Source organism: Herpailurus yagouaroundi, unplaced genomic scaffold (genome assembly GCF_014898765.1).
Source record: "Herpailurus yagouaroundi ecotype Mexico unplaced genomic scaffold, PumYag 140, whole genome shotgun sequence".
Lineage (NCBI taxonomy): Eukaryota > Metazoa > Chordata > Mammalia > Carnivora > Felidae > Herpailurus > Herpailurus yagouaroundi.
In genome coordinates this window covers 27,165,851-27,193,255 of record NW_024412395.1, presented here as the reverse complement: position 1 = coordinate 27,193,255, position 27,405 = coordinate 27,165,851, and the positions used below count along the sequence as shown (strand labels likewise).

The following is a 27,405-nucleotide window of genomic DNA, read 5'->3' as shown; positions in this document are numbered from 1 at the left end:
AAAGCACTTCAAATGGGCAGTTTACAGTTGCAGAGGGAGCATGATAGGCCTGCATCTGATGTTAACTTACCATTAAGGTTCTTTTTGATGCTCAACTCACTGAAATGTATTGTTATGCTACTTTGATGAATGATATACAGTATATGTGGGTTATATGTACTGTATCAACAACCAGATATCTTTTAGATGTAATATGTAACTATTTATGGTGTTGTTGTTTGTGTTCTGTGCTAAATCTAATAGAATTATACATGCCTATTTGCATAGCTTAGGTTAGAGACACAAAAATAAGTTCCCCCCAAAGCGTTAATTATACTCTTTTGTCAATTAATAAAGAAAAGCTATTGAAAACATTAAATTATCTGGTATGTCTACATATATAATAATTATGCAGCCCAAGCTTTTCCTTTTGCAACAATTTATATATTACATAAATCTAAGTTTCTCATCCAAGTATCATTTCAAGAGAAGCAAGTTTAAATAATGGAGGCAATGGGGAAACATAATATTACGATAATGTTCTTTGGTGCGGTTTGGAGGGTTTTAGGAAACATTTGGAACTATTTTTCTCATAAAGTCACTTAACTATTGAAGTGTTATGATAGCATTTCCCTCTGTGTTGTATACAATACAAAAGGAGTCCAGCTAAAGGAGACAGCAATTCTTAATATCCTGATGAGAGGGATTTCCACTAACCGGCAAATTACATGCCCTGGTATCCTGGTATTAATTTAATCCAAAGATACAGCAAAATAAGGAAGGACCAGGTGATTTAAGGAGTCTCCTTTGCTTTCAAATGCCCATTTCTTTGCAGTGTCACTTAGCAAAACTACATGAAACTTTCAGGCATAGATGGAAAAGGACCTAAATTTTCAGAGTGTAAATACCCTTAACTAAATTGATCTAATTTTTTCTTGAGCATTTAGAACGAGATTATAAACTGATACTTTTCTGAAAACTGTTGTGATGAAGAAAATATTTAAACTTTTCTTACACCATTATTATTGGCCTCTTTGAAACTTGACAGATATGTGCCTCAAAGGTTCTAAACATCTGTCAAGTGTTAACTTAGATTAAATTCCCCTGTGAATTGATAACCATTATGTTCTTCGCATTTGACATATAGATATTCACTGGTGATTGTTTCTTATTATAAAATAACTATAGCCTTTATATAAGTTTAAATTGTAACAGCGATTAAAATGTAATGCTTTTTTAAGGTATATAATCTTTGAATAAGGAAATGAAAGCTATTTCATGTGTGCTCTTAAGTATAGAATATTTTTGTTATATTGGAGCTTAAAAACCATTTCTGTTGAGGGCTGCAGTGTTATCTATTATTACGGATGACTAGAGGCTATGGCTAAGCTATACATCAGAATGAATAAATTTCCTTGTCAGTGAACGTTGGGAAAGTACTTGAGAGACCAACCTCAAGAAAAGGGAATTTGTTTCAGGCTGTCGTTGAAGTGGTCATTTCCAACCCCCTCCCCTTCAAACAAAAATGAGACAGAACAAAACAGTGGCTCCAGCAGCAGGTAATTTAAAGGAAAGAGAGGAAACCGGAGAACAATGTGGACTTTAATTGAACTCCCCTTCCAAATGAAGCCGTGTTCTTTTGGTAGGGTGGAGTGAGGACCATCGGCAACTTCAATTAAACTAATGGGACATTTTTCCATTTCCAAGTAGAATTTTCCGGGGAAATGGACTGCAGGTGGGATTGAAGGCCGAGTGGCATCCAGCATCCAGCATCCACCACCTCTCATTGTCTTGCAACCTGAACAAAAAAAGTATGACCTAAGACACAGCCCACTAAACCACTCTGAACTGCAACTGAGGACAAGTGATTAACTGTTTCATTGCCAGGGGCCTCACCACAGAAGTGAGCGGGGCAGAATCCTCCCTGGAGCTTAGAGGCCATACGCTAGGTACACAGCGGGCAAGGGCTGAGCAGTGGTGTGTGTGCACCCGCCCTTGCTGGGGCAACATAGTCTAAATCCTAGAAGCCGGAGTTGCATTGCTATGTCGAGGCCTTTTATCCTAACTCAGGGAGAGATTTAAACAATAATCCTAGAATCTTTCATTGGCGGGTATCTTAGTGCTCTGTGTATCCAAGGGGACAGTCTGATTGTTCATATGTCTTACCTTAGAAAGACCCAAAGTGAGATTTCCTCACTCTACCCATCCACCCTAATGCTACCCTCTTGAACACAGACCAAGCAGCAGAAAACAAGTGGAGTCCTTGACCGTGAAGAACCCTGGTACCGGAACAGGTGCTGTCCTCAGTTCTGCTCTGTGTCCACGCGGTTGCACGCATACCACACTTCCCACACCATCTTTTCCGTGGCATAAAACCTATCTGTTCTCAGGGTTTTGAAATGTATCTCTGACCTAAGCACATACCAAATTCTGTTTACTCCCTGTAGTTTTCCTCTGTTGCTAAGAGCTTTGTGATACGAAGTAGTCACTTTCTTTCAAGTTCCTGATCATTTCCACATCCCCTACTCACCTCTCCATCTCAAATTGTCTGAGTTAAGTCCAGAAAAGTAGTTTCCCTACTTGTTTCATCTGCCTTTTTAGAGCTTAAACTCTTAGCAGAGTAAGTCAAGAATTTACCCAGTATTGTGTTTTTGCCAAGCAAGCAAGCCTTCCAGATGGTGTCCTCATGGTTGAAGTCCCCCCCACCACTACTTTATGTTACTTCTGTTCCTGCTTTGTACTCTCTTACCAAACCATGTCCTCTACCTGGCCTGGCAGCCTGCGATGCACTTCCCAAAAGAAATATGTGTATATATCACCACCGTTTTTTCTCTTTTCTTTAAAGTGTTTTCACCCTTGGTTTTATAATCTACAAGACAGATATTATGAACTTTGTAATATACATAGCTCTCTACTTTGAGCTAATCTTTTTCTTTTGGATGAAGTTTTCCTTTTGGCCAGGTGTTGTTCTAAATAATAGCACTAATATTAAAAAGCTAGTATTAGATAATTACTATGTGCCACATTCGGTATAGGTTATTAACATCTATAACTTCATTTGATACAAGCTAACAGTAATTCTTTAACATCTTTTTTTTAATGTTTTATTTATTTTTGAGAGAGAGAGAGAGAGAATGGGAGAGGGGCAGAGAAAGAGGGAGACAGAATCTGAAGCAGGCTCCAGGCTCGAGCTGTCAGCACAGAGCCTGACACGGGGCTCAAACCCACCAACCGTGAGATCATGACCTGAGCTGAAGTCAGACACTTAACTGACTGAGCCACCCAGGTGCCCCTATTGACAGTAATTCTTAGAATGTAGATACAGTTCTCTCATTTTACCTATGAGGAGACTCAGGCTTGAGGAAGTTAAGTAACTTGCCCCAGGGCTACACTGTAATAAATGATAAGCCCAGGGTTTGAACCCAGAGTCCTAATACTTCAATACTTGTATCCCTTTATTTACTTTATTTCATTTTTTTAAGAGCAGTGGTATGACCATTTATTATGCCTGGGAGGCAAGGGGAGGGAGTAACCTCAAAAGGCTGAAGATAGGGAGGGGAAAGTCTGGAGTCCTATGTAAATGAGAGGAAGGTCTCAATAGATCATTCCTTTTGTTTCTTACCTGGGCTTCTTGACCTTCTCGGAATTCTTCAGGATGATATCATATAACACAGAATAAGCATCACGGATCTCCGTGACCATCAGCCAAATGTCCTGGTACTCTCCCTCATCCAGCTTGCACACCAGCTGCCTATAGTCACCGACATGGGGCTGCTTGGCTGCTTTGGTCACAACATCGCGCCACTCAGAGAAACACTTGGAGATTTGAGTGCGGAAGCCTTCCAGCTTATGTGAAGGGTGGTCATCAGTTCAAACACTTTCTCCTGGACAGCCACTCCAGAACTGTTCCCATCCTAGAGCTGAGGTATCTGCAGGTGGTGACCAGGTTGACCGGCTCAATTGCATCCTTGATCTCAGACTTGAGACACTGACAGAGGACCACGATCTTCTCATTGCAGTTCACTGGGCCACAAGGAGGACCTTTGTCTTCATCTTCCCCTTTCTTTTTTTCATCTCTGTCCTCCTTCTGCTGCTGTTTCTTCCACTCCTCCTTCTCTTTCTCCTTGGTTGTATCAGGTACTTGGATGTCCAACCAGGCCTTCAGATTGCTCAGGTTGGCTTCCTTGAGAGTTGGCTCCTTTAAAAATGCATCCAACTCAGAAGTCTTCTTGGGGAGGTGGCTCCCAGCAGGTTCTTTGTCTTGACACACAGGTTTTCATGGAACACATCTACCTTGGCTCGGGCTTCAGCCTAGACCCTGAGCATCGCTATGGCTGGGGCGGGGGGCCTAGCATCCCACGAGAAGCGGAGTGAGCACGGGGACAGGAAAGTGAAAGCAGCACTCACCACCTGCATGGCCTTCCTCAGGTAGCAGGGAGTCAATGCTTACATTCTTACTCATTACCCGCTTCCCCTCCCCTGTTGCCTTGCAGTATCTTAGAAGCAAAAATTCCAAGTTAAATCAACCTCTTAACGTTCAACTCTGTGCATTGTTTAAGGACCCCTTAGGCTCTAAGAGGTTGGTTTCCCTTTATTTTCTATTTATTTTCCCTGAAATTTTCCAGGCATTTTTACCAATTGCTCCTGTGTTATGTCCCCCATAGTTTCAGGTTTTACAATTGTGTCTGAGGGATTTTTCTCCCTCTCCCCCTTCTAAAATTTAGCTTTGAGGCTTTTTGATGATACTGGCAAATAGGGATATTCTTTCCTAGCTTCATTGAAGAACACTTTTTTCTAATGTATTCTTCCCTGTGTTGTTTATAAAACCAACTCTTAGCACTGTGCATGTAGCCAGCTGTTTGCTCCTTATACCCTGTTGTTGCTTCTACAGTTATAACCTTCCCTTTAAAAAAGAGATAAATACCACCCATCCACACCCACCCCCCTCCTTCCCGACTATACCCTTCTCCCCAAGTCCTTGAATTATCTTCCTAGATAGCAATTAGAGCAGTTCTCCATTGTGGTGGCATATTAGAATCACCTGATATAAACAAATACCAGTGCCCAGGGGTTATCCCAAATCAATTGAATCAGAATTGCCAGAGATGGGTCCTAGACATCATTAGTATTTTAAAACTCCCCCAGTATTTTAAAACTTCCGATGTGCACCCTTGGTTAAGCCCCACAACATTATGAACTTTGTCTGACAGTAGCATTCATTCCCACTGGAATGAACAGAAGTGGGTACATTTTATGAATCTTGGCAGGCTTCATCTCCTACTAAGATTCATGCTGTAGGAAGACACCGTGCCTCTTAGCTTGGCTACAGCTTTGTTCCCAGGCATGAACAAGTTCCATGAGGATTCTCTTCTGCCTGCAATTAGTAACAGCATCGTGCCTACCTCCTAAGGTCTGAGAATACTCCTAGAGCTTTGTGGTGTATCCGCAATCACCCTCCATGGAGAGCCCAGCACCTTTGGTGTACTTCCAGTTGCACACTTTTCTTCCTGTCTCTCTTGGCACTTATTCTTTTGCTGACTCTTCTCTTGTCATTTGTTTTCCTCTACTTCCCTAACATCTTTTTCTTCCAGTTTCTCTTCTGAGAAGATCTTTTTATGCTTCTGTTATAATCTAAGTCAGAGAGATATCCTTAAGTCTATTCATCTTGTCTAGCAGGAAACAAACTAGCATTTAGAGTAGACTCAACTGAGGCAGGAACACAAACAAAAATATTATCCGTAAGATGTGACTCCTACTTTCTAGAGTTTACTTTTAGTTCAGAAGGAAAAATGAAGCGAGGCGCCTGAGTAGCTCAGTCGGTTGGGCATCCAACTTTGGCTCAGGTCAGGATCTCAAGGTCTGTGAGTTCGAGCCCCGCATTGGATTCTGTGCTGACAGCTCAGAGCTTGGAGCCTGCTTCAGATTCTGTGTCTCCCTCTCTCTCCCTGCCCCTCCTCTGCTCATGCTGTCTCTCTCTCTCTCTCTCTCTCCCTCTCCCTCTCTCTCTCTCTCAAAAATAAATAAACATTAAAATTTTTGTAAAAAGAATGAAAAATGAAGTTACATGAAAGCATCAACATTCTTGAGTCTCAGAGAGAGCATCTTGAGGAAGGTAATTCTTGAACAGAACCTTTCAAGATAAGAGTAGAGAAGACACCTCAGCTTGATCTAACAACATTAGTGAAAGTGTGGTGGTGGAATTCAGTATGGATTATATGAAGGAGAATTTGTCCCAAGGGGAGTGTGAGATCTGAGGTAGAACATGAGATGGGGTGGTGTTGAATTAAGAGAGAAAGATAATTAGCAGGATAGTAAGAAGACTGATTCCACCCCACCTCCCATATTCACAACAATTGCTAGACTCTGAAATGTAGCGTTCAAGCACCACATCTTCTATGTGCTTAGTCTAGGGCCTAACAAAGAGCAGTCATATAAAATATATTTAGGAATGAAGAAATTCTCAACCTCATGAGGGTGTTATAATCCCTTTAGAAGTCAGGTGAACTGAATGGGCTCTAGTCTTTAGAAAAATACAAGTAAGAACCATACACACACACACACACACACACACACACACACACACACACACACACAGAGTTTCCCATATAATTACAAGGGGTTCAAGGACTCCCTGCAGCCCATTTAGGATCTCCAGGTTAATAATTGGTGATTTGGAGATGTGTGGCACTGATTTATGCCTTGAATATTATTCAGACTCTCTCCTGTGATTTAAACTTGTAAGGAACTGTTCCATCAAGTTTTGGTAGTTGTAGAAAAGTTCTTTAAAAAAAGGCATTATGGGTAGATTTTATTGTTGTGAAAGATGCTATCTATTTCTGTGAACGCAGTACAAAGTGTACTTTAGGCAGCTTGTTCAACCAATTCATTCCCATAATTCTAACTGGTTTTGAAAAATGAATGAATGCATTACTATTTTTACAGAGAGCATTCTTCAGTAAAATCATAATGTTATCCCATGATAACACTGAGTTGCTTTCGTGGTTTACCTGTGTGGCCTGATCAGTTAAAGAAAAATGAAAAGAGTCACAACAAATTGTGTCAAAAGAGACAATGTTTCCCACCATTTTCTTTTACTTTCTGTGAGGTGTGGCAAGAATACCCTTCAGTTAAATGTGAGCAGTACCACAATAGGCACTTAATACATGCATGTCTGTTTGAAACTATTCAGTACTTGAGTGCAGGGTACAACTAGATAGTGTTTTGACTAAGAGGAAGTTGAAGAGGGGAAAACATTCTTTTTTTTTAAATTTTTTTAATGTTCATTTTTTAGAGATGGAGAGAGACAGAGCATGAGCAGGGGAGGGGCAGAGAGAGAGGGAGACACAGAATCCGAAGCTGGCTCCAGGCTGTGTCTGCACAGATCTCGATGCGGGGCTCAAACCCACAGACCGCGAGATCATGACCTGAGCTGAAGTCAGATGCTTAACCGACTGAGCCACCCAGGCGCCCCAAGGGGAAAACATTCTTGAATGAAGATTTTGATATTACTGTCCAGGCATGGGGTTCTTTCCTGTTCCTTACCCCACTCTCTCTGAGCTCTGCTACCATGTTTTGTATTGGCCTGCTCTCAAATCTCTGCACCGAAGACCTTGCTTGAAACATATTTCTCGGGGCGCCTGGGTGGCACAGTCGGTTAAGCGTCCGACTTCAGCTCAGGTCACGATCTCACGGTCCGTGAGTTCGAGCCCCGCGTCGGGCTCTGGGCTGATGGCTCAGGGCCTGGAGCCTGCTTCCGATTCTGTGTCTCCTTCTCTCTCTGCCCCTCCCCACTTCATGCTCTGTCTCTCTCTGTCTCAAAAATAAATAAAAACGTTAAAAAAAAAAAGAAACATATTTCTCAAACTCTTTTTTTCCCTATATCTTCATGGTTCTCTCTGAGTGCCTTGTGCAAGGGCACTAATCAGAAATAGTAGAAAGAAGATGTGACAAAGGATGGCAGGTTGCCGTTCTCATCATAGTTTTCCATCCTCACTGCTCCAGTGTCTGGGAAGGTTTTAAACCAGTCATACCACTGATAGCCACCAGTGCAAGGTGGTGATTCAATAGTAGCTATTTAGAGCAGAAATAGAAGTAAATATAATATCTGAATTTATCAACTACTTCTGGAACATTGTTAGGAGACCCTCCCTAATGATAGTACTCAAAACATCAGCAACCAGTTTATCTAGTCTAAGCAGCTGTGTTTTCTTTCTAAAGCAAATAGCCTTGGTGTGAAATGCATTTATTGATGTATAGTCTCTCTTATACATCAATCATACATATACCATTTCAGCTAATCCTTAAAATAACTCTAAGAAGTTCCCGTTTAATAAGTGAAAAAACCAGTGGCTCAACTAGGTTATTTTGTTGGCCCAGGGCTACTTTTACCTGTTAGGTGATAACCCTGAAATTTGAGTCCAAGGCAGTTGGCTTCTAAAGGTGCCTTACAACGTTTCCCCTTCTAATGAAGAATGTTTACTCACACACCCTACCTTCCCTCCCAGCTCTGTTTCTAGGACATATGTGACACTTCAGTGAGGGCAATATTTAATTGGCATTGTTATCAACTTCTCTGGAGTTGTGAACAAAGTACAAATAAAACAAGATGGGAAGTCCACAGTTTTGCACATAAGCGCCTTTGCCATTAATGCCAGCAGCTCCTTTAATCCTCTCAGGCGGAAATGATCAAGTGTATCTCTTACAAGGAGTACACCCATACTGTTTTCCAATAGAAGAGTAACATATATCTGTTGAGGATGACCTAAATTGATCTATTCTTTAGTAAACCGCAGAAGTTGGGTTGTTCTACTAATCTGTGGATGAATGGTCTTGTAAACATGATCCCAGGAGACTGGGAGTGACCTTGTGTTCTCTGTGGATGTGGCTTTGGATCAAGGAGTGTGAGGCCAATGGGAAGCAGCCTCATTTGACCTTTGAGAGCTTCATGTTAATGTGACTTTAAAATATCCAGTGGCAAAACGGTCCCCCCCACACACACACACACATATAACATGTAGACTGGGAGTTTGATATTTATTAAGTCTTGTGAAAATAAAAGTTGAACTTAAAATAAGTACATGTTGGTGTGCCTGGGTAGCCAGTCGGTTAAGCATCCTACTTCAGCTCAGGTCATGATCTCATAGTACGTGGGTTCGAGCCCTGTGTCCTGCTCTGTACTGACAGCTCAGAGCCTGGAACCTGCTCCCTCTCTCTCTGCTCCTCCCCTACTCATGCTCTGTCTCTCTCTCAAAAATAAATAAGCATTAAATTTTTTTTTAATTACATGTTTATTATAACTCGGTTCACTTCTCTTTTTTTATTTTTTTTTTTTTGACATTTTTATTTATTTTTGAGAGGCAGAGAGAGACAGAACACGAGCAGGGGTGGGGCAGAGAGAGAGGGAGACACAGAATCTGAATCAGGCTCCCAACTGTACTGCGTTCAGAATCTGAATCTGAGCTGTCAGCACAGAGCCTGACGCAAGGCCGGAAGACACATACTGTAAGATCGTTAACTCAGCTGAAGTTGGCCACTCAAACGACCGAGACACCCAGGTGCCCCTCTCGGTTCACTTTTCTAGCAATCACCTTCATTTCTGTAAAACTGAAACTTTATTAAGCAACTACTTGTGCCAAGCACTAATGCTGAACAGTTCCCGGTCAATTATTGTATTTTACCCTCTCAGTGGTCCTCTGGCCTTTTTAAGAAGGATCATGCCAGAAATCAGGGAAGAGCAGTGTGGTTTTGGTTATAATGACAGTGATTTCTCCTTATCAGGATAGGTTCTAAAATAGTACACTTGTACGACTTTTGTTCTCTTTTCTTCCAAGAAAGGATAAATGCTATTTATGAGAAGCTCAGTTTAATAATATCAGATGAGCAGAATTCTATTTTTTAAAAAGTTAGATTTGAACCAGAGAAGTTTGAAGACTGAAGGCCCTTCCTCTAAGTTCAACACAAGAGCAAGTCCAAAGGGTGTTCCATGCATCTTAAAATTTAAATTCAAATTTGGCCAGTGAGAACTCAAAGCTAGTATCACTGTTGATCCTATAAAGAGAGATGTTTCTAATTAACTAACTTTAAAGCCCTATCTTAATCACTTGGAGCATTCTTGTGCACATCTGCATTGCAGGACTAACTGGATTACCTCCATGGTGTGTGTGTGTGTGTGTGTGTGTCGGTGTGTGTGTGTGTGTGTTTAAAGCAATGCTATAACTCTATCCAAATGCGATTCCGCCCTGCTTTAAAGTGTAGAAGCAAATGTGTATTTGGTAACATAGTTTAAAAATTGGACCCCCCCCTTCTACAGTCTATGTTCTTTTCTTGTGAAGTGGGCTTGTTTGTGGAGGACGCCCATCTCCAATACAGTGACACATACATCCCAGAGCCTCTTCCCCCTCACTTCCATCTAGCCTCAACGAGCACCAGAGCCAGGGCTCTCATATGGTTTTGCTTCCTCTGACAATGACATCAGCATCTTTCCATGTGCCTTATTTTTATAAAATTGTGCCCAGAATGAGTGGCGATGCCAGTAAAGGAAACTGAGTCCTAGGAGTAATTTTTCATTAGAGTAAATGAAATGATATGATAAACAAGTAAAACCCGATGTGACAACATGGCACAAAGCTGTGATACAAAATGTTTGTTTCTATTCCTGTGAATGTTTTCTAAAGCTTTTATTATGCCTTTCGCATGTCTTGCGTGTATGTATACTGATCGGTGGAAACATGATTCGTGTTCAGATATTTATTTCTATCAATGAATGACCAGATGGTTCTTGCCTTCTTGGAAGAGAACCACTTTCCCTGTTCAGTAACTGAGGGACATCCTGTATAACAAACTATATAGGATGACCAACTGGCCCAAGTGAGAAACCCGCCGCTGCCTTTCTCTACTCTGTAAAGTTGGCAGAGTCTCACACACGCCTTTATTCTTATTTTCTTTCTTAATTGAAATGGTTCGCATATTTTCCATACCAAAGTAACACACGCTCATTGTCGAAAACTGTGGCAATACAGACAAAAATAAAGAAGAAGAATGCTTATAAATTGATTTTTACTACCCATAACTAGCCACTTGGAGATTTAATGATGGTGATGAGGATACAAAACTGATGTTTATTTGAGTGCATACTCTGCTGAACACGGTGCTAAATGCTGTACACAAATTAGTTTATATAATTCTCCCCCCAACCCACTGATGTAGGTAATGGTATTAACCTCCTTTCGTAGCTGAGGACACTGGAGCTCAGAGAGGTGAAATGAATTAGCTGAATCACACAGCTAGTGGCAGACTTTATTGAACCTGGGATTGCCTGCTAGCCCCATTGATCGCTAAGAGTTAGCTGATTAACTCTTCTGTTGTATAGGTTTCCGATAGTTTTTTTTCACTTTTGCACATTCCCCTTCAGTTGTATTTATGAAGCTTTTGATACGTTAAAACACTTTATTTTTACACAGACAAACCTATTCTTTATTTTTGTGGTTTCTACCTTTAGTGTCACGTCTAAAAAAGACCTTTCCTATTCCTAGATTATAACATGGTGGGGGGCGGGGGGGGGGGGGAATGCTAACAGTACCAGAAGAAAATAATCACAAACCAGAAAGCCAAGGTGCGGAAGTCGACACCAACAGGAAGAGAAAGGAGATCTGAGATGTGTCTGAAGGCAGTGGCAAAGGGGAAAATGAAACTGTTCCCTTATTTTATCCATCGAGGGCAACCTGTTCAATAAACCAGGTGCATGCACTTCCATTCTTGCCTCCTGTCCTCCCCTTCAAGGTCCTACAGCAGGCTCTGGACTAAGAGGAAGGACTGGAGGAAAAGAGAGGAGGGCTTGTTACATAGCTGGAACTCTTGGAGGGTCTCTCATGTGCATCCAATGCCTTCTGTCAGAGGAGGCAAATTCCAACCCTTTTGTGTGGTGCAGAGGTATGTTCTTTTGAGACGCTCCTGGGAAGACCTCGCGCACAGAGGTAGGTACTCCTTAGCATGAACGAAACCCTCTCTGCATGACCTCTAATCAGATCCTTCTCTCAGATCCTGCCCCAAGGGTATCCTCCTTGCCCCGAAGTCAACCTTCTTGAGCATAGTCCTTTCAATATGGATCTTGTACGACTCCCCTCCACCAGGGCCACGGGGAGGGCATGGGAGGAAATCAGGCGTGCTTTCCCTTTCAAATGGCAGAAAGGGGAGCTGCTTCCATTGCTTCCTTTCTCCTTACCCTGCCATGTGGACAATCTCACTTAGCCTCCTACCTTCCGAATCTTGAAGTCAAGGGTATCGTCAGGATAGCCCTATGCCCTAGATTTTAGGGGGGCATGCAGTAGGTTCTCCCAATAACACTTCTGAGCTCTGTTCTAGGAGCAGGAGGAGAGGGCAGGTTTTTGAGTTTCAGCAGCTTGGCAGTCATCCAGTTTGGGGAAAGAGATGCCAGCCTCCCCTTCTGGCAAACATCCCAAATCTCTGTAATAAGAGGTTCCCATGGAGCCCATCTACTCCTGTGAATTTCCTCCTCGTATTTAGGCTGAGAGGGTGATGAGTAACAGTCACGGGGCCAATGTTTCTACTTTTAGTCAGTCCTGCAGAGGGGTGTCTCACACCTCCTTTTAGCCTTTGTAGGTATCAATCCTCAGGATTAGGACCTCAGCTGAAATTCCAGGATAGTAGGAAAAGTCCCATTTTACACGTACGACATAGAGTTATTTGGGGCTGTGAACATATCACATGATAAAAAGTTTCTCATTTGCTTTTCCAAAATGTATCGTTAGTTATCACAGATATTTTCTCATTCGTTTATTACTTTTTTAATAGCGACCCATGCCATTAATAAATTCATACTCGTTTCTTCTAGAGGTATAGCTCTATTACAGTAAAATGAAAAAATTATGTCAGAGGCGTGCTCTGTATTGCAAAGCCATTTCTATGTCACAGTGTATAGTCCTTTGAAGCAATATTTTGTTGATCATGGTGACAACAAATTCAATATATCTAATAATACTGCATAGCAGGTCTTCATTCTCTTTCCTGTTGATGTGACAGTCACTCTTTAATGAAACCTTATTTTGTATACTATTTGCATTGTAGATCAGGAATGAAGAGCTGAGTTTGCTTAAGCAAGAGCTGAGCTGTTTATACTTTTTATATTCTTCTATCAAGAAATAATTACCCTTCAACCAACCTTACCTCCTTCTACTTCACATATGCAAACCACCTGAAATAAAGCACACTCAAACACCCAAACCACGCAGCAGTATACAAAAACAATCAGGACCCAGAAAACCATAAAATAGTGTATGCATAACCCTTTCCACTTCCTTGTATCAAGGCAGCCATTCCTTCAGCAAGTACATATGGAACATCTACTGTGGGCTGTAAACCTGGGAGGCAGTAGAGTTGATTTTGCTCATTTATTTAGTACAGGGAGGAAAGAATAAGATTTGTTTTAGCTCCAGTTCTGTAAAATCAAAATGTTTTTTCTGGCTTAACAAAGATGATACCGTAGTACAACTTTAGTATCTCTTGGTTTGTTATCTATAATTCTCTACTGGAATACATCTACTACACATGGATTGGTTTTAAATGGCCTTCAGCACATTGCTGCAGGCACATCTGGCTGGTCGCTCTCTCTACTCCTAAACTTACATTCAATTTTACAATGATCTGACTTTTGACACCCTTAGAACTTGGTTGTACCCTGGCATATGTTATTGAAATGTTAAATGTGTATAAATTAGGGTGCACACTAATTCAGGTGGTATATGCAATACTTTAACATAGCCCATGCTAACAAGATGCAGACTCAATACATCTAAATTATGGAATAAGTACATTTTTAAGATTACATGAAGTTTTTTGTTTGTTTTATATGAGAATTCCACCAAATAGTTACTTTTCCCAGGATATTTATTATTATTAACATTTATGGTTAAAAGTATATAGTTTCCACTTGTATCCAATGTAGTATTAAAAGATATTTGCATCTCTCTGTGCTTACGACCCACAATGATACAAACTGTGAATATATATAATTCTCCACTAAAAACTTTTGCTCCTATTCAAGAACCCACTATTCAAAGAAAGGGTATTTTAAGGTGGAAAGTAAACAACCTTCTGCCAAAAGGGGCACCTGGGTGGTTCACTCCATGAAGCTATTTGACTCTTGATTGCAACTCAGGTCATAATCTCACAGTTCGTGGGATCGAGCCCCATGTCGGGCTCTATACTGACAGCATGGAGCCTACTTGGGATTCCCTCTCTCTCTCTCTCTCTCTCTCTCTCTCTCTCTCTCTCTGCCCCACTCACGCACAAGTGCTGTCTCTCTTTCTCAGAATAAATAAACTTGAAAAAAAATTTTCTGCAAATAATGTTGAACCTCAAAATAATGGATTGTTGTGATCTTGAAACAACCAACATACTATCTCTTTAAAAAGCTTGAAAGAGGAGGGGTGCCTGGGTGGCTCAGTCAGTTAAGCATCCAACTTTGGCTCAGGTCATGATCTCACAGCCTGTGAGTTCAAGCCCCACATCGGGCTCTGTGCTGACAGCTCAGAGTCTGGAGCCTGCTTCAGATTCTGTGTCTCCCTCTCTCTCTGCCCCTCCCTCAGTCATGCTCTGTGTGTGTGTGTGTGTGTGTGTGTGTGTGTGTGTGTGTGTGTGTCTCAGGAATAAATAAAACATTTAAATTTTTTTTAAAAAAACTTGAAAGAGGAAAACTCAATCGCATGTTAAAAATGTCTAATTTTTCTTCTATTTGTTTTTCTTATGACAGCAGAGATTTCACTTTGAGTAGGCACTCCATAAATACCTGCTGATTGACTAATAGTTTAAGGAAATGTCTTAGAGTTTCAATAATTGGTAAGATTTTAAGGAAGGACAAAACGTAGGTACAAATCTCTCTCTATTGTCTCGCTTTGGTGAATCTGCAGCTTTTCCAGGCATAGTAATCGATACCTACATGTGTCATCCTCATGTCTCCTCAAAACCTTCTTTATGATGTTTGCTGTCCAACATCTCTTACAGGTTAGCAAGTCAGAAACTGGCTATAACAGCCTTCTGTGGGATTAGGCCCTTAAGAATTGCAAATACTGAAACTACTATACAGAAAAGATGAAGTAAGTTTTTGAAACAGTAGCATAAGAATAGATCTATAACATGAGAAATAAAAGATACTATAAAAATTAGTGCACATTTTTAAAGGACTAAGTAGAATTTTTACTTATTCATTAAAATGAACTCCATGGATATGTTAAGTATTAGACGTGTGTGAAGAGAGAATCAGTGACCTAGAAGCTAGATATTAAAAAATAAAAGGATAAGAATCCAGCACATGCCTAATAAGACTTCCAGAAGGAAAAATTAGAGAAAGTGTTAGAGGCAATATTCAGAGATTTGGGCAAGAAATTTCCAGATTATTAAAGTCATACATCATACATATATTTAGTTTTAAAAGGTCAGAGAGTACAAAGAAGTCTGTAAAACAAAGCAAAATCCCTTTCCCCAGTCCTTCCCACCCCTAAGCTCTCCCACCTGTAGAGTCTACCAGTGACAAAATGTTTAAATTTTCTTGTCTTGCTCTTTCTTAATCTTTAAAATAGATATGATCTATTGACTTCCTATGAGTAGAAATTATTTAGTTAGCTCTCTTACGAGTATCCATGTGCATGCGCACGGGTGCACACGTGTGCACGCACATACTTTCTCTCACCCTATCCTTCCAATATGGCTGTATCGCAACTTTTGATTAAAGATTCTGTGTTTATAGCATTATTGCTATGTAAGTATGTTTCCTGCTGAGCATCGTGGTAGTTTGTTTTTAGGTTGTTTTTTTTTTTTTTTTTTTTCTTGAACAACTCTTTACCTTTTTCCTGGGGCTAATTATTGCTTTGACTTTATCTGCTTAGTTTCTGTGTCACCATCATAAACTCGTTCCCAAGCTTTGTGGCTGTCACTAAGTCATCATTTTGATATGGTCAGTCACATTAGAAAACCTATCATTTCCATGTTTGTTCTTGGATACCCCCTTCCTGGAGGACCCCATTTTTTGCCCTCTGTTCCTTCTAGTTGCTTTCTGGGCCCTTGAGTCAACTATTTCCTGGATCCCATGTCTCTCTCTTGTTTTATGTTCTCATCTTAGTGTGCTGTATCTACCTGTGAGGTATGCACATGGGAGCTAAAATTTCTTAGGAACTTGCATGTCTAAAAATGACTTTATCCGGCCTCATATTTGATTGATATTCGACTGAGTTTTGAGTTCTCATTGAAAATCATTTTCCTCTTAAGTTTGAGGTAATGTTCTGTTGTTTTTTACTTTTTGAACTTCCTGTTGAGAAGTCCCATTCTTACCTATTTCTGATCCCTTGCATGTGACTTCCTGTTTGCTCTCCCAAAAGGTGTTAGATTTTCTATTTCACCTCTGGTGTTCTGAAATCCCATAATTCTGCTTGGATTGAATTTTTGTCCCTTTCTTATGCTGGTCACTCATTCCTTTCAGCACTAAGGATTTTCTTATATTTTTCCTTTGGTTTTCTCCCCCATGATTTTCTCCAACTCCTTTCTTCAACTCCTATTCACCAACATTGAACCTTAAATGGACCTGATTTTGTTTCTCTTCTCCTACTCCGCTCTTTTCATTTTTGTTTTTCTGCTGTCTGTAAAATTTTCTCAACCTTATCTTCCAATTTTTCTAATGATTTCTTTTTAGTTATGATATTTTATTTGCAAGCACTCTTTTCTGTTCCTGAATGTTCTTTCTTATTGCATTCTATTTTTCTCACCATGAATGCAAAATCTTATTTTATCATTGTGGATATGATAGGATTTTTTTTTTTTAAGTTTTCATTTACTCCTCCCTCTGTCTCAGTGTCTTTCAAGGTCCTTTTCTGTAGTGGTTTGCTTTGTCATATTTATTTCATGTTAATAGTTTTCTTCAAATGTCTGATGGTCCCTGGCTGTCCTTTCAGATTTGAGAGTGAGACCCTGAAAGATGTTTAGAATTTCGGAGACAGGGCCTATGGACTAGTGACCATTTTCATGGAATGAGCAAACAAGGGATTCACTTGCAGCACCCCCACATGTCATTGTCGACAGGTCAGTCCAGTTAGTTTCCAGAGAAAGTCTCCTCCAATCACCTGTATGGGGAATCTCATGCTGTCTGAGAGCCACATGGTTAGGGAAGGGCGCTGGAGAGGGGTGACCAATAAATGGGCACAGTTTAACTTAATTTCCCTCACGCTTGCCTTTAGCCTTACTGAACCCCTCAAGTGAGGAAGCCTCCTTTCTGCTGTTGAGGTAGAGGGTGGGAGGTGGGGAGAGGGGGGAGACCAGAGGCAGATCACTGTGCATGGGGAGGTTGTCATATCAGAGGGGTTTGTGCTCACTGCATAGAGAATTGTTACCAGTTCTGTTTTCAGTTCTGCTCCACATCTGCACCTCCCGAGGTACCTGGCATGTCCGATACCTGAGCCTTTGGAGTTTCTCTGCAACAAATGAACTGCTGCTTCTTGGCTGGCATCACATGCACAAGCAAAATCGTCTGCATGCATAGACGTCTCCTGCCTCCTCCTCTTTGCTCAAACACCACTCATTCCTATGCTTTCCATCTTCTGAAATTTAGTTGCCATTTCTTTCTCGTTGTCATCTTTTTCAGTTTTCCTCTTTGTTCTTGAAAGTCTTTGCCATTTTTAAAAATTCCCATGCCATTATTTTAGTGGCAGTTCAAAAGGCAAGAGGTGTTTAAAATCGGTGTTTGCTCTGCCGTGTGTCCCCAGTCCATTCTTCATACTGCAGTAGAGTGTTTATTCAGCCCCCGTCTGCCTGTAAACTTTTCAAATGGCCACACACCGCTTCACTTATATTTTATTTTTTTTTTTTAATTTTTTTTTTAACGTTTATTCATTTTTTTGGGACAGAGAGAGACAGAGCGTGAACGGGGGAGGGGCAGAGAGAGAGGGAGACACAGAATCCGAAGCAGGCTCCAGGCTCTGAGCCGTCAGCCCAGAGCCCGACGCGGGGCTCGAACTCAGGCACCGCGAGATCGTGACCTGGCCGAAGTCGGACGCTTAACCGACTACGCCACCCAGGCGCCCCTTCACTTATATTTTAAAGGCAGAAAAGCCTTCACCTGGTTATACCTTGGACCTCATTTTTGTCCCTCCCCTACCGCACCTTCATTCCTATTCACACCCAATTGACGCTCTGGCCATATTTTGCTTTTTCCACTGGACTGTGTTTTCCCTCCAGGTCCTTTGCACATGCCATGACTCTTGGCACGGCCCACGACTCACAACTGGCTACCTTCCAGTCACCACTGTAGCCTCAACTGAAAGATCACCTTCTCTAGAGAGCCTTCGTTGGCACCACCCCGTCTCCAGGACTGGGTTCCCATCATCCTAACACCTATTCTTTCCTGATCGGAGCACCTACACCTCGTATGTTCCACGAAGGTAACTTGGCCATTTGCTCGGCACGGAGCGGGCACTCCAGTTTTTGTGGAATGGTGATTGAATGGTTTTTTCCTCCGAACCTTTTTCACTCAGTATTTAAACGCCTTTCTTAACCTTCAAGCCTTGATCATAGTCTAGTAATAGCCCAGCAGTTTACCCATCTGTTGTATTTTGACCTCTGTTTTCCAAACTTTCCATACTGGAAACTGGAGAAAACCTGAAGTAAGCGGAAGTGTTTGTACACTCACTTTGTACACTTGAAGGCTTTATTTCAAAGTAATAGTAACAAAACCGTATCTTCCAGTAATATCAGTTCAGAATAAAGTCAGGTTCTGTGGCTTAACAATTAGGCAGCAATAGAATCAGTATGTGATGTGGATCAATACTTAGTGCCGTAGCATTTAATGCGGTAGCAGGGGAAAAAAAAAGCGGGTTCTGCTGGAAGTTGGATTTGCTGGTGATTTTGATTTATTCAGGTTGTGGATGGGCAAATGAAAAAGGGAAAGGAAAAAAAAAAGACTGGATTTTTTGATGCCCATCTGTTCGTGCTTCAGAGACCTGGAAACTGATGTTTTAAATTTCCTGGTTTTACTTTCTTGGTTTATGCAGCTTTAAGAAGGGAAAAGATGGAAACTCTCAGTTAGAAAAATGAAAAGAATAAAAGGGAAGGAAAGGAAAAGTGAAAGGTAGGAAAAAAGTGCGAAAGGCAACAAGTAATAGAAAGGGAGGAATACATTTGTTTGATTTATAACATTAGGCCTTTTTGTAATTCGTGTGCCTCTAGGCATGAGTACAAATCTTTGATTAGTATACAAATGAAAATAAGGTAACATTAAAATGCCCGCCTTACATGGAGAGCTAAAGTGTAACTGGTAAGAGTTAGCAAGAAAAACATATCTTTAAAAAGGCATCAGTCTGGTTCAGAAAGTAGGCTTAACTATGAAATGGCAGTGGAGCCAGAGACCAGAATTTTTTTAAATATTGAGTATCTTTTCATAACAATGACCACGTAATGATAATCTTCACCATTATTATCAGTAATTAAAAAAAAAATAGTATTTACTGAGATCTTACTATGTGCCAAACAACATGGAAAGCCTTATTCTGCAAGGCAGCAATAATACTATCCCCATTTTACAGATGACGTGACTGATACTTAAAGAAAAAACTCTTTCCCCAGGTCAGCTAGTAAGTGGCAGAGCGCTGAATTTGAAACAGACAATGGACTCAGAGCCCTGCTGACCCAGTATGCAATTTTGGCTGTGAATAGGGACCGTAAGATCAAATCAGTAGGTTTGATAGGATATTTTGATCCTCGTTCTTCTGTGAGAAGTCTCCGACTGGCAGTATTCTCATTGCTTAGGGGAGAAAACCCAGGTTTAGAAAAATTAAGTGACTTCATTCACAACCAACCAAATTTTTAGGAAAAATTTCTTTCCTAACACTCCATTCTCTATTATTTTTTCTTATTCTTAATCAACAAGTAACATTTTGTGCCACACAATAAAATTCATATTTTCTCTTCTTTATCCTCCAAATTCTTTCTTTTATCAGTTTTGATAGTCAGCTCTCTCTTCTTTGACAATATTCTCTTGTTGTCACTGTCTGTCAGCATAAACATAGTGCCTCCTACTCCGCTAGTTTCCTAATACTCTGTTCAGGAAATTTCACACATCACAGTGTTGACCCTTCCTCCTTTTCTCTGCAGCAGTGTCCATTTATATTGGTCAACTCAGGCTGCCATAACAAATTACCACGGGCTGGGTGGTTTAAAGAATAGACATGTATTTTCTCACATTTCTGGCCGCTGGCCACCTGAGATCAGGGTGCCCGCACGGTTGGTATTGAGTGGGGCTCTCTTCCTGGCTTCTGGCTGTGTCCTCACACGTGGTAGTGGAAGGGAGGAGAGGAAAAAGAGACACAGGGAAAGAGAGATCTCTTCCGCCTCTTTTAAGGCCACAGTCCCTACCGTATTAGGGCCCAATCTTTATGACTTCATTTAACCCTTGTTACCACCTAAAGACCCTGTCTCCCGACATAGTCACATTAAGGGTTACGGCTTCAATATACGAATTTTGAGGGAACACCTTTCAGTCTGTAGCACCAATGCAATGATGTCATGCTCAAAAAGGAGAGTCGTCTCTAATTGGAAACGCTTCCAAAGGAGAATTCTTATATTTGTTTGGAAGGAAGAAAGTGATCCTTTTTTTTTTTTTTATATCAACGTATTTTCCCATCCTGCTTTCAACTTCTAAATAATGGCTTCTCAAAAAAAAAAAAAATCATGGGATAGAACACGTGATTAGACATAATATTTAGAGTTTCCTTCGGTGCTTTATTGAGGCTATAGAAGACATGGGATTCCCAGAATAGTGAGAATAGTTACTTGCCAACAAGGTATATCCTGGCAAAGCTGCTTGCTTTGAGCCTATGTACGTGTGAAACAGCTACTTCCTCTTGAGTGAAAGAGATTACTTCAGATCCACATTTGGGAACTCTTTCATTTTTTTTTTTTTATACGCTATCGTTAAATTAAGTAAGGTGAAAGGATAGAAGACAGTGAAATTTTGCTTCTTGAGTTACTAATGAAACATAATGAACAAGTTATTAGGTTTGAATTTAAAAGTGAGATCATTTTAGTAACAGAATCAGTACACACAGTTTAGTTTAAAGGTGATGTGGAAAATTTACACTTTCGGGAGCTGGGAGTCCAAAATGAGTGTGAAATGTTACTGCGTATGCACTAAAGGTTTTGTAAATACAGATATAACACAGGAGGATCCTAAATAATTGTTGGGTGAATATTTGTTGATGGACTGCATTTCCTATTCTCTAACTGGGAAATTTGGTGTTACCCAAAATGGCCTTAGGGCTCACTCCTTATATTATGGACGTTAACTTGAATGAGCAAAGGTGTGGGAAGTTTACTTACGTGTGCTCTGTACACACCACAGTTCTCTTTTAATCCTCTCCAGGAATTTGCAGATACAGATACTATCCCATTTTGTAGACTGTGAAGCACAGGTTCAGAGAAATGAAGTGATGTGAATAAATCCGCGAGCACAGGAAGCGCCTGTGTACTGAAACAATCTGGATTATCCTCTGTGCAACATGCCCATTGCTTACGTGGACTTACTTACAGTGCTTCACGGAGATTTCTTGCCACCTGTCCTCCCCAAATAATTTTTGCGTAGGCTCACCATGGTATTTGAAATGATTCTGTTTGTGGTAAATTCCCTTGAGTTAAGGTACTTGCCCCCTTTGAAGGGTGGGACACATTGAGCCCGGAAGGTGGCTAATACATTGTGGGAGGAAGTTTCAGATTGGTTTCCAAAAAGACCAACAATGGAGAGCAGGGCAGGATTCAGGGCTAGACCTAAAGTGGGGGCTTAGTTCCAACATATAGGCTACAAGGAGGCTAAGTGTGGAGGGTAGCAAGAGTTCCCAGGCAATCAGAAAGTAGTCTGAAGGTCTTAGGGACTCACTCACCAGTGGGTGGAGAATGCTTGAAATGGAGGAGGTAGAAAAATAAAGATTCCCTGTTTTCAGTTTAGCCTACAGTCCTGCGCAACTATGTCGAATTGCTCTAGTAAAGCTTGTGTAAACTAGAGGGTTTTCTTATTCTAAGAGAGCTCTTCTTGGGGAGGAGTGGAGATCATGAGAAGTAAGCTTACATGTGCTCACAAAGATGGCTCTGAATGTGATACACATTTGTTCTGTCAATATGCAAGGTAGGTTTTCTTCTTCTCGTACATTTATGAGGACCTTCAATTTTCTGAGACAAGAATGTATTTATTCGTAAGGGATTTTGTAAAATTGCACACAACAAACTGCTCACAGAGGCAGGTGGTTAAATGAGCAATATATACAATCTAAAACACTTTGAAATCCAAAGAGAACAGAGCCTTGAGGCATAACTGTTTAAGTTAAATAATACTAACCACATAAACTGTGTTGTCAGAAGAGGTCATGTAAACAAACAGTGTAAGTGAGGTATGTGAAAGTGTTAGATTTTCAGAAATGATTCTTAGAAGTCGTGGTGGGAAACAAAAATAAAAAGCAATAGGTTCATGAGCACAGGACCACCTTTTCCTATGAGAGCCATACATCCCAGCTCTTTAAAGGACAGCCATCAGAAAATGATGGACCTTAAATAGGGGAGGGCGCTGCAGTGTGTCTTTTGGGCAGCCTTTGAGAGAAGGTGCTGTCATCACTAAGAGTGTCATCTCTGGGCCCCGGCATGGCTAATGAGGCCAGTCAGATCACCACAAATTTGCTTTCAGTCTCAGCATGCGTTTCTCGAGCTAATAAGTGGGGTTTGCTTGTTAATTTTCACTGCAGCTAATTTCTCTGGATTCTGTTTTTTCTATCTTGTCACAAAGCAGACTCTTCATAGTTCAAGTAAGACTCTCTTGCCCAGTGCCCTCTCACAGGCTGCTGTCAGTATTTCATGTTGACTTTGCAAGTTTACACCACGGGAGATGAAATTTGGTTCGGGCACCAAACACTGAACATCTGAACAACATGGCCTAACCAGCCACAGCGGTGTTGGATGGCAGTTCCCCCAGAGCATTTGTGCTATGTGTGTGTGGATTGGGACCGACTCATCCGTGATTTGAATTTTTTCGTATTTTGTTCCGCCAGGAGTTTCTTATTGAAACAGCCTTCACAGACATGTGCCATCTATTTTAGGAGTATTAGCCCTTAGCCATCTCCAGGAAAGAAGAACAAGCATCCTACAACCAACCAACCAACCAACCAAGCAGAAGTCTGTCTTTCTGTTTCATGCTGTAGTCTCCAAACATCTAGTTTTAATTATGATGGATTTTCTTGCTTGTGATTCCTTTATTTTGTGAAGATAGTGTGGCAAGAGATACAGGGGGGTAGATGTGTACACATGAGAATGCTAGATTTTTACTTTCATACTTTATAGTTTTATATAAATCTGCTTACCATATAAGTGATATATTGGACACATGTGGGCTAGCATGATTTTTTAATTATCTCTGATATTTGCTTATGTGGCAACATTCTAAAAATGTTAATTTTGTAATTAATTTCCAGCACATTGTTTGGAAACAGTAAATAGTTTTTGTTATAAATCACCCGAGAACTTAGATCACTAAACTGCATGGATGTGTCTTCCCAGTTGGTTTTGGAAAAGTTATTTATCTTTGATTCCTATTTCCTTTCTCCTCAGTTCTCAGTGTGGTTTATATCCAAGAATCCACAGAAATTGCTGTGATAAAATCAAATGGTATTTTTTTCTGCTATCATCCATATTAGCCTTGAACCATATCTTCTGTCACTTTTTTTCACAGCTTCTCCTCATTTCTTTCAAACTTCCTTTTGTCTGCTGTTATGTGGCTTGGTATATGGCCTTCGGTTTGAGTTTCATCATTTCTCATGTGAGCACATTTCTCCACTCCTTCTGCCATCCCTACAATATAAAATATGCCACCACCCATCTTGCTTCTCAGACTCTGGCTGTGCATCTCCTAGGGTCTCAAGTAGCATTTCCCAGGATATCCTTTGTTACATATTAAGTCTTAAGGTGCATGCTTGGGGGTGGGGGAGTCCTCGTTTCATGAAGTGTTACGTTTGAGAAACAATACACATAATAGTCCTATTACATAATAGGTGCTCAATAAACATTTTATTGAATAAACAAAAGAATGAATAAGTGAACATACTTATGGTATACACTAGCATGTACTTTGGGAAGTTCTTGAGTGAGTAAGTGTTTAGGTCTGTTTAACCCAGCATTTACCAAAGGTGTTTTCTCACAAAACCTTCTCTATCTAGTATTGCATAAAGCGCACGTTGTGAAAACTCCAGCCTAAATGATACAATGCGGTGGCCACACCACTCTCCCTCCCTCAAACCCAAGCTAATGTCCAGAGAACCTGAGCTTTGTCAGCTCCTTCTTGCCTACCCCACGGGCAGGCCACTTTCTCTTTTTTTATTTTTATTTTTGAGAGACAGAGACAGAGACAGAGCACCAGCAGGGGAGGGGCAGAGAGAGAGGGAGACACAGAATCTGAAACAGACTCCAGGCTCTGAGCTGTCAGCACAGAGCCCGACGCAGGGCTCAAACTCACAAACTGTGAGATCATGACCTGGGCTGAAGTCGGACACCTAACCAACTGAGCCACCCAGGCGCCTCCAGGCCACTTTCTCTGTTTCGGTTGCTGATGCGCTCCTCCCTCTGCCTTGGCTCAAACCTGCAATACTCTTTAACCAGTTATGCTGCCTTTCTCTTTAATCATCCACTAATTTGCACCATTTTTCAAGTGCTGTCTTCCAAATCTGTTTTGAGAAGCAAGACCGCTGATAATCTCTGTCTTGTGGATTCTTATCTGTGGGTAGTTATGAGATTCTATAGGTTGAACTCACTATATTAAGTAGTTTTTATTGAAATCTCTCAAAAGGATATTTGTAGGCAGTGTATTCCATCATGACGCACATGTCAGCCATGATATTCTCTTCCACAGCCCATGAATCAGTATTCATGTCCCAAGTCTACTTGACTTGCTTTATTTTATCACCTTCCTTCTGACTACCTCCATTAGTCAACTAAACATACTCTAGCCTCTCAACTTTAGCAGAAATAAGCTAAGATACCTAGAGCATTTCCTGTATTTGCCATCAGTCTTAACATCATTTAAAGCCACTCTCAAACCTAGTGTTTCCAGATTGATCTGAATAAGGCCATTCCTATAGGGCCAGCTCTAAGTCTGTGTGTGTGGACGTGGGGTGGTGGGAAGCAATCCAATTTAGGTCTAGAAAGTACATGCACCAGCTGTGTCTTTGAACATTGCCCAACGTAGTACCGGGGTTTTGTGGCAGTGCCTCTGGAACCACGTTGGCGGACAGAGGTGGTGAGGAAGGAATGGTGGCTGTGAGGACAGGAGGCGGTAGGGAGGCTCTGCTTCCGTTTCACAGATGAGCTGTTGGTGGGGAAAAATGGTTGGGGCAGGGCCCCATGGCTAATAGTAGACTGGAAATGATCACAGTGATCAGAATATTCCTAAAAGTAAAAACAGTCTCTCTGAGCTGAGAGACTCAGAAACGGGGAAAGACATTCTACGAGTACGATGGGCAGTAGCATTTCCTTAAGAAAAATTGGGCAATTATTAAAAGGCAGATCTGGCAGAAGCTCTAAAACGCAGCTCACTGGTTTTCTTCTGACTCTCTTCTCTCTTTCACTCCTTATCTCAGGACCTTTTCTCTTCTCATTAACACCTCCACCAGAATTGGAGCTGGGGAGGAGAAAGGAAATGTTCAGACATGTGCCTATTTGCATACTCACTCTCTTGAGTTAATGCCAGGACGGCAGCACATTCTGTCCAGTTCAATAGAAAAGCCAGTTTCACCCCATCGGTAAGGTATTATTTTCTTTTTTAGCATAGAACAGTTTATTGCCAAGCTTCTCTTAACTGTACATTACAAATAGCGTCTGATTAAGAATGTTCTGGATGGGTTAATTAGTGTGGTGACTATTATTAAGCAAACTGCTTGTTAGTATTATGCCTATTTGATCTTGGTATTGATGTGAAGTAATTGACCATAGAGCTACATTTAGAAAAGCTGGAATAAAGTTTTTTGATTTCTATTATGGCAATAAATTGTTTATATTAAACATGTCTATGAAAATATGAGTTTCAGGGCACAGAGAATCAGAGTAGACTCTGTGGAATGGTAGATGCGGATTGTTTTGTTGTGTTTTGTTTTGTTTTTTAGTAATATTAATACATTTGTCCAGCTTGCTTCACGATCAGCTCTGTTAGAGCAAAGTAGTAAAAATTTATTTCAGCATGCTTCTGCAGAGTGTATGAAAAAGTAAGATGATTTTAACTTCCCTCACCTAAAGGACATATTTCCTTTTTACTTTAGCTAACTGCCTAACTACTTCTCTGAGTAACAATCACCATATATAAACAGACTATCATAGAAAAATATGGGAAGATATTCTAAGCAAGGAAAGCATAGCATGGAACCACCTTCTTTCATATACAGGATTATTATCTATATTATTTATTGGTATTTTGTCCAGTCCTGTTATTAAGTTTCCCTCACTATTGCATTTCCATAGGGAATTTATTCCATGAGCTAATAAATTATACCATCAGGGAGGGTTTTTTTGAAATTCAGCTTAAATTTTCCCATTCTTAATTTCATCTCATTACTCCTAGTTATACCCCCTTGTACCCGGCTAAATAATTATTCTCTTTCCTTGGAGACTCCTATTATGTACCCCTCTACTTGTCACTTAACTAGGCTATTCATAGTTAGCTCCTTTAATCTGTCCTCATAAATCACTTCTTCCATTGCCTTAATCATTATTATTGCTCTTCTAAGAACTCTCTAATTTTCAAACATATACAGTTACAGGTGCCCCAGATGAAACCAGCTTTTGCACAGCCCCCTGTCCCCACAGACGCGGTGCCTTCCTTCTCTGTACACCACAGTCCATCACAAAGTGGCACCAGTTTGCTGGGCAAATCAACACAGGCTCATCTTGTCAAACTGCAGACACTCTCAACAGTGTTTTCTGTGTGTCCAACTTGCCTTCAGGATTTTCTTTCTCAACTTCATAACATTAGTAAGCTGAGTTTCTGCTTACGGTCTGTATTTATGTTCTGTATCTTTCCATGTCCCCACCTATCAAGTCAGTCATCCACAACCTGTGTCAGCATGGGATTCTGTTCATTCTTGCGAACATTTGGGAAGTGGGCCTACCGCCCTGCCCACAGCTAAATTCCTTGTCCCTTACCCATTCCTGTTGTTTACTACTCTTTAGCCAATCTCCCATCCCTTTTAATTGGCAATTGTATTCACATGCTGGCCAATATAAATGGATTTTAAGAGTAAGTTGGGTCATGATAAAGTTTTCTAAGGTAAAGTTATGTTGTTTCAATGCCTGCTGATGCATATAGATAGATATAGATATAGATATAGATATAGATATAGATATAGATATAGA

The 27,405-nt window shown here is 40.8% G+C and overlaps 1 protein-coding gene and 1 pseudogene across 9 annotated transcripts in view; one reads left to right on the top strand and one right to left on the bottom strand.

Moving 5' to 3' along the window:
• QTMAN (queuosine-tRNA mannosyltransferase) overlaps positions 1-27,405 on the top strand; it is a 389,119-nt gene that overhangs the window by 296,084 nt on the left and 65,630 nt on the right. For 5 of the 9 annotated variants that reach the window (XM_040474979.1, XM_040474978.1, XM_040474983.1 and 2 more), the window contains one exon: positions 25,641-25,802. The exons of the other annotated variants lie outside the window; for them this stretch is intronic. In XM_040474979.1, coding sequence (XP_040330913.1) covers positions 25,641-25,802 — 162 coding nt within the window. The remainder of the gene's footprint in view (positions 1-25,640; positions 25,803-27,405) is intronic. 9 annotated transcript variants of the gene reach the window in all.
• Positions 3,549-5,795, bottom strand: LOC121030517 (proteasome activator complex subunit 1-like; annotated as a pseudogene).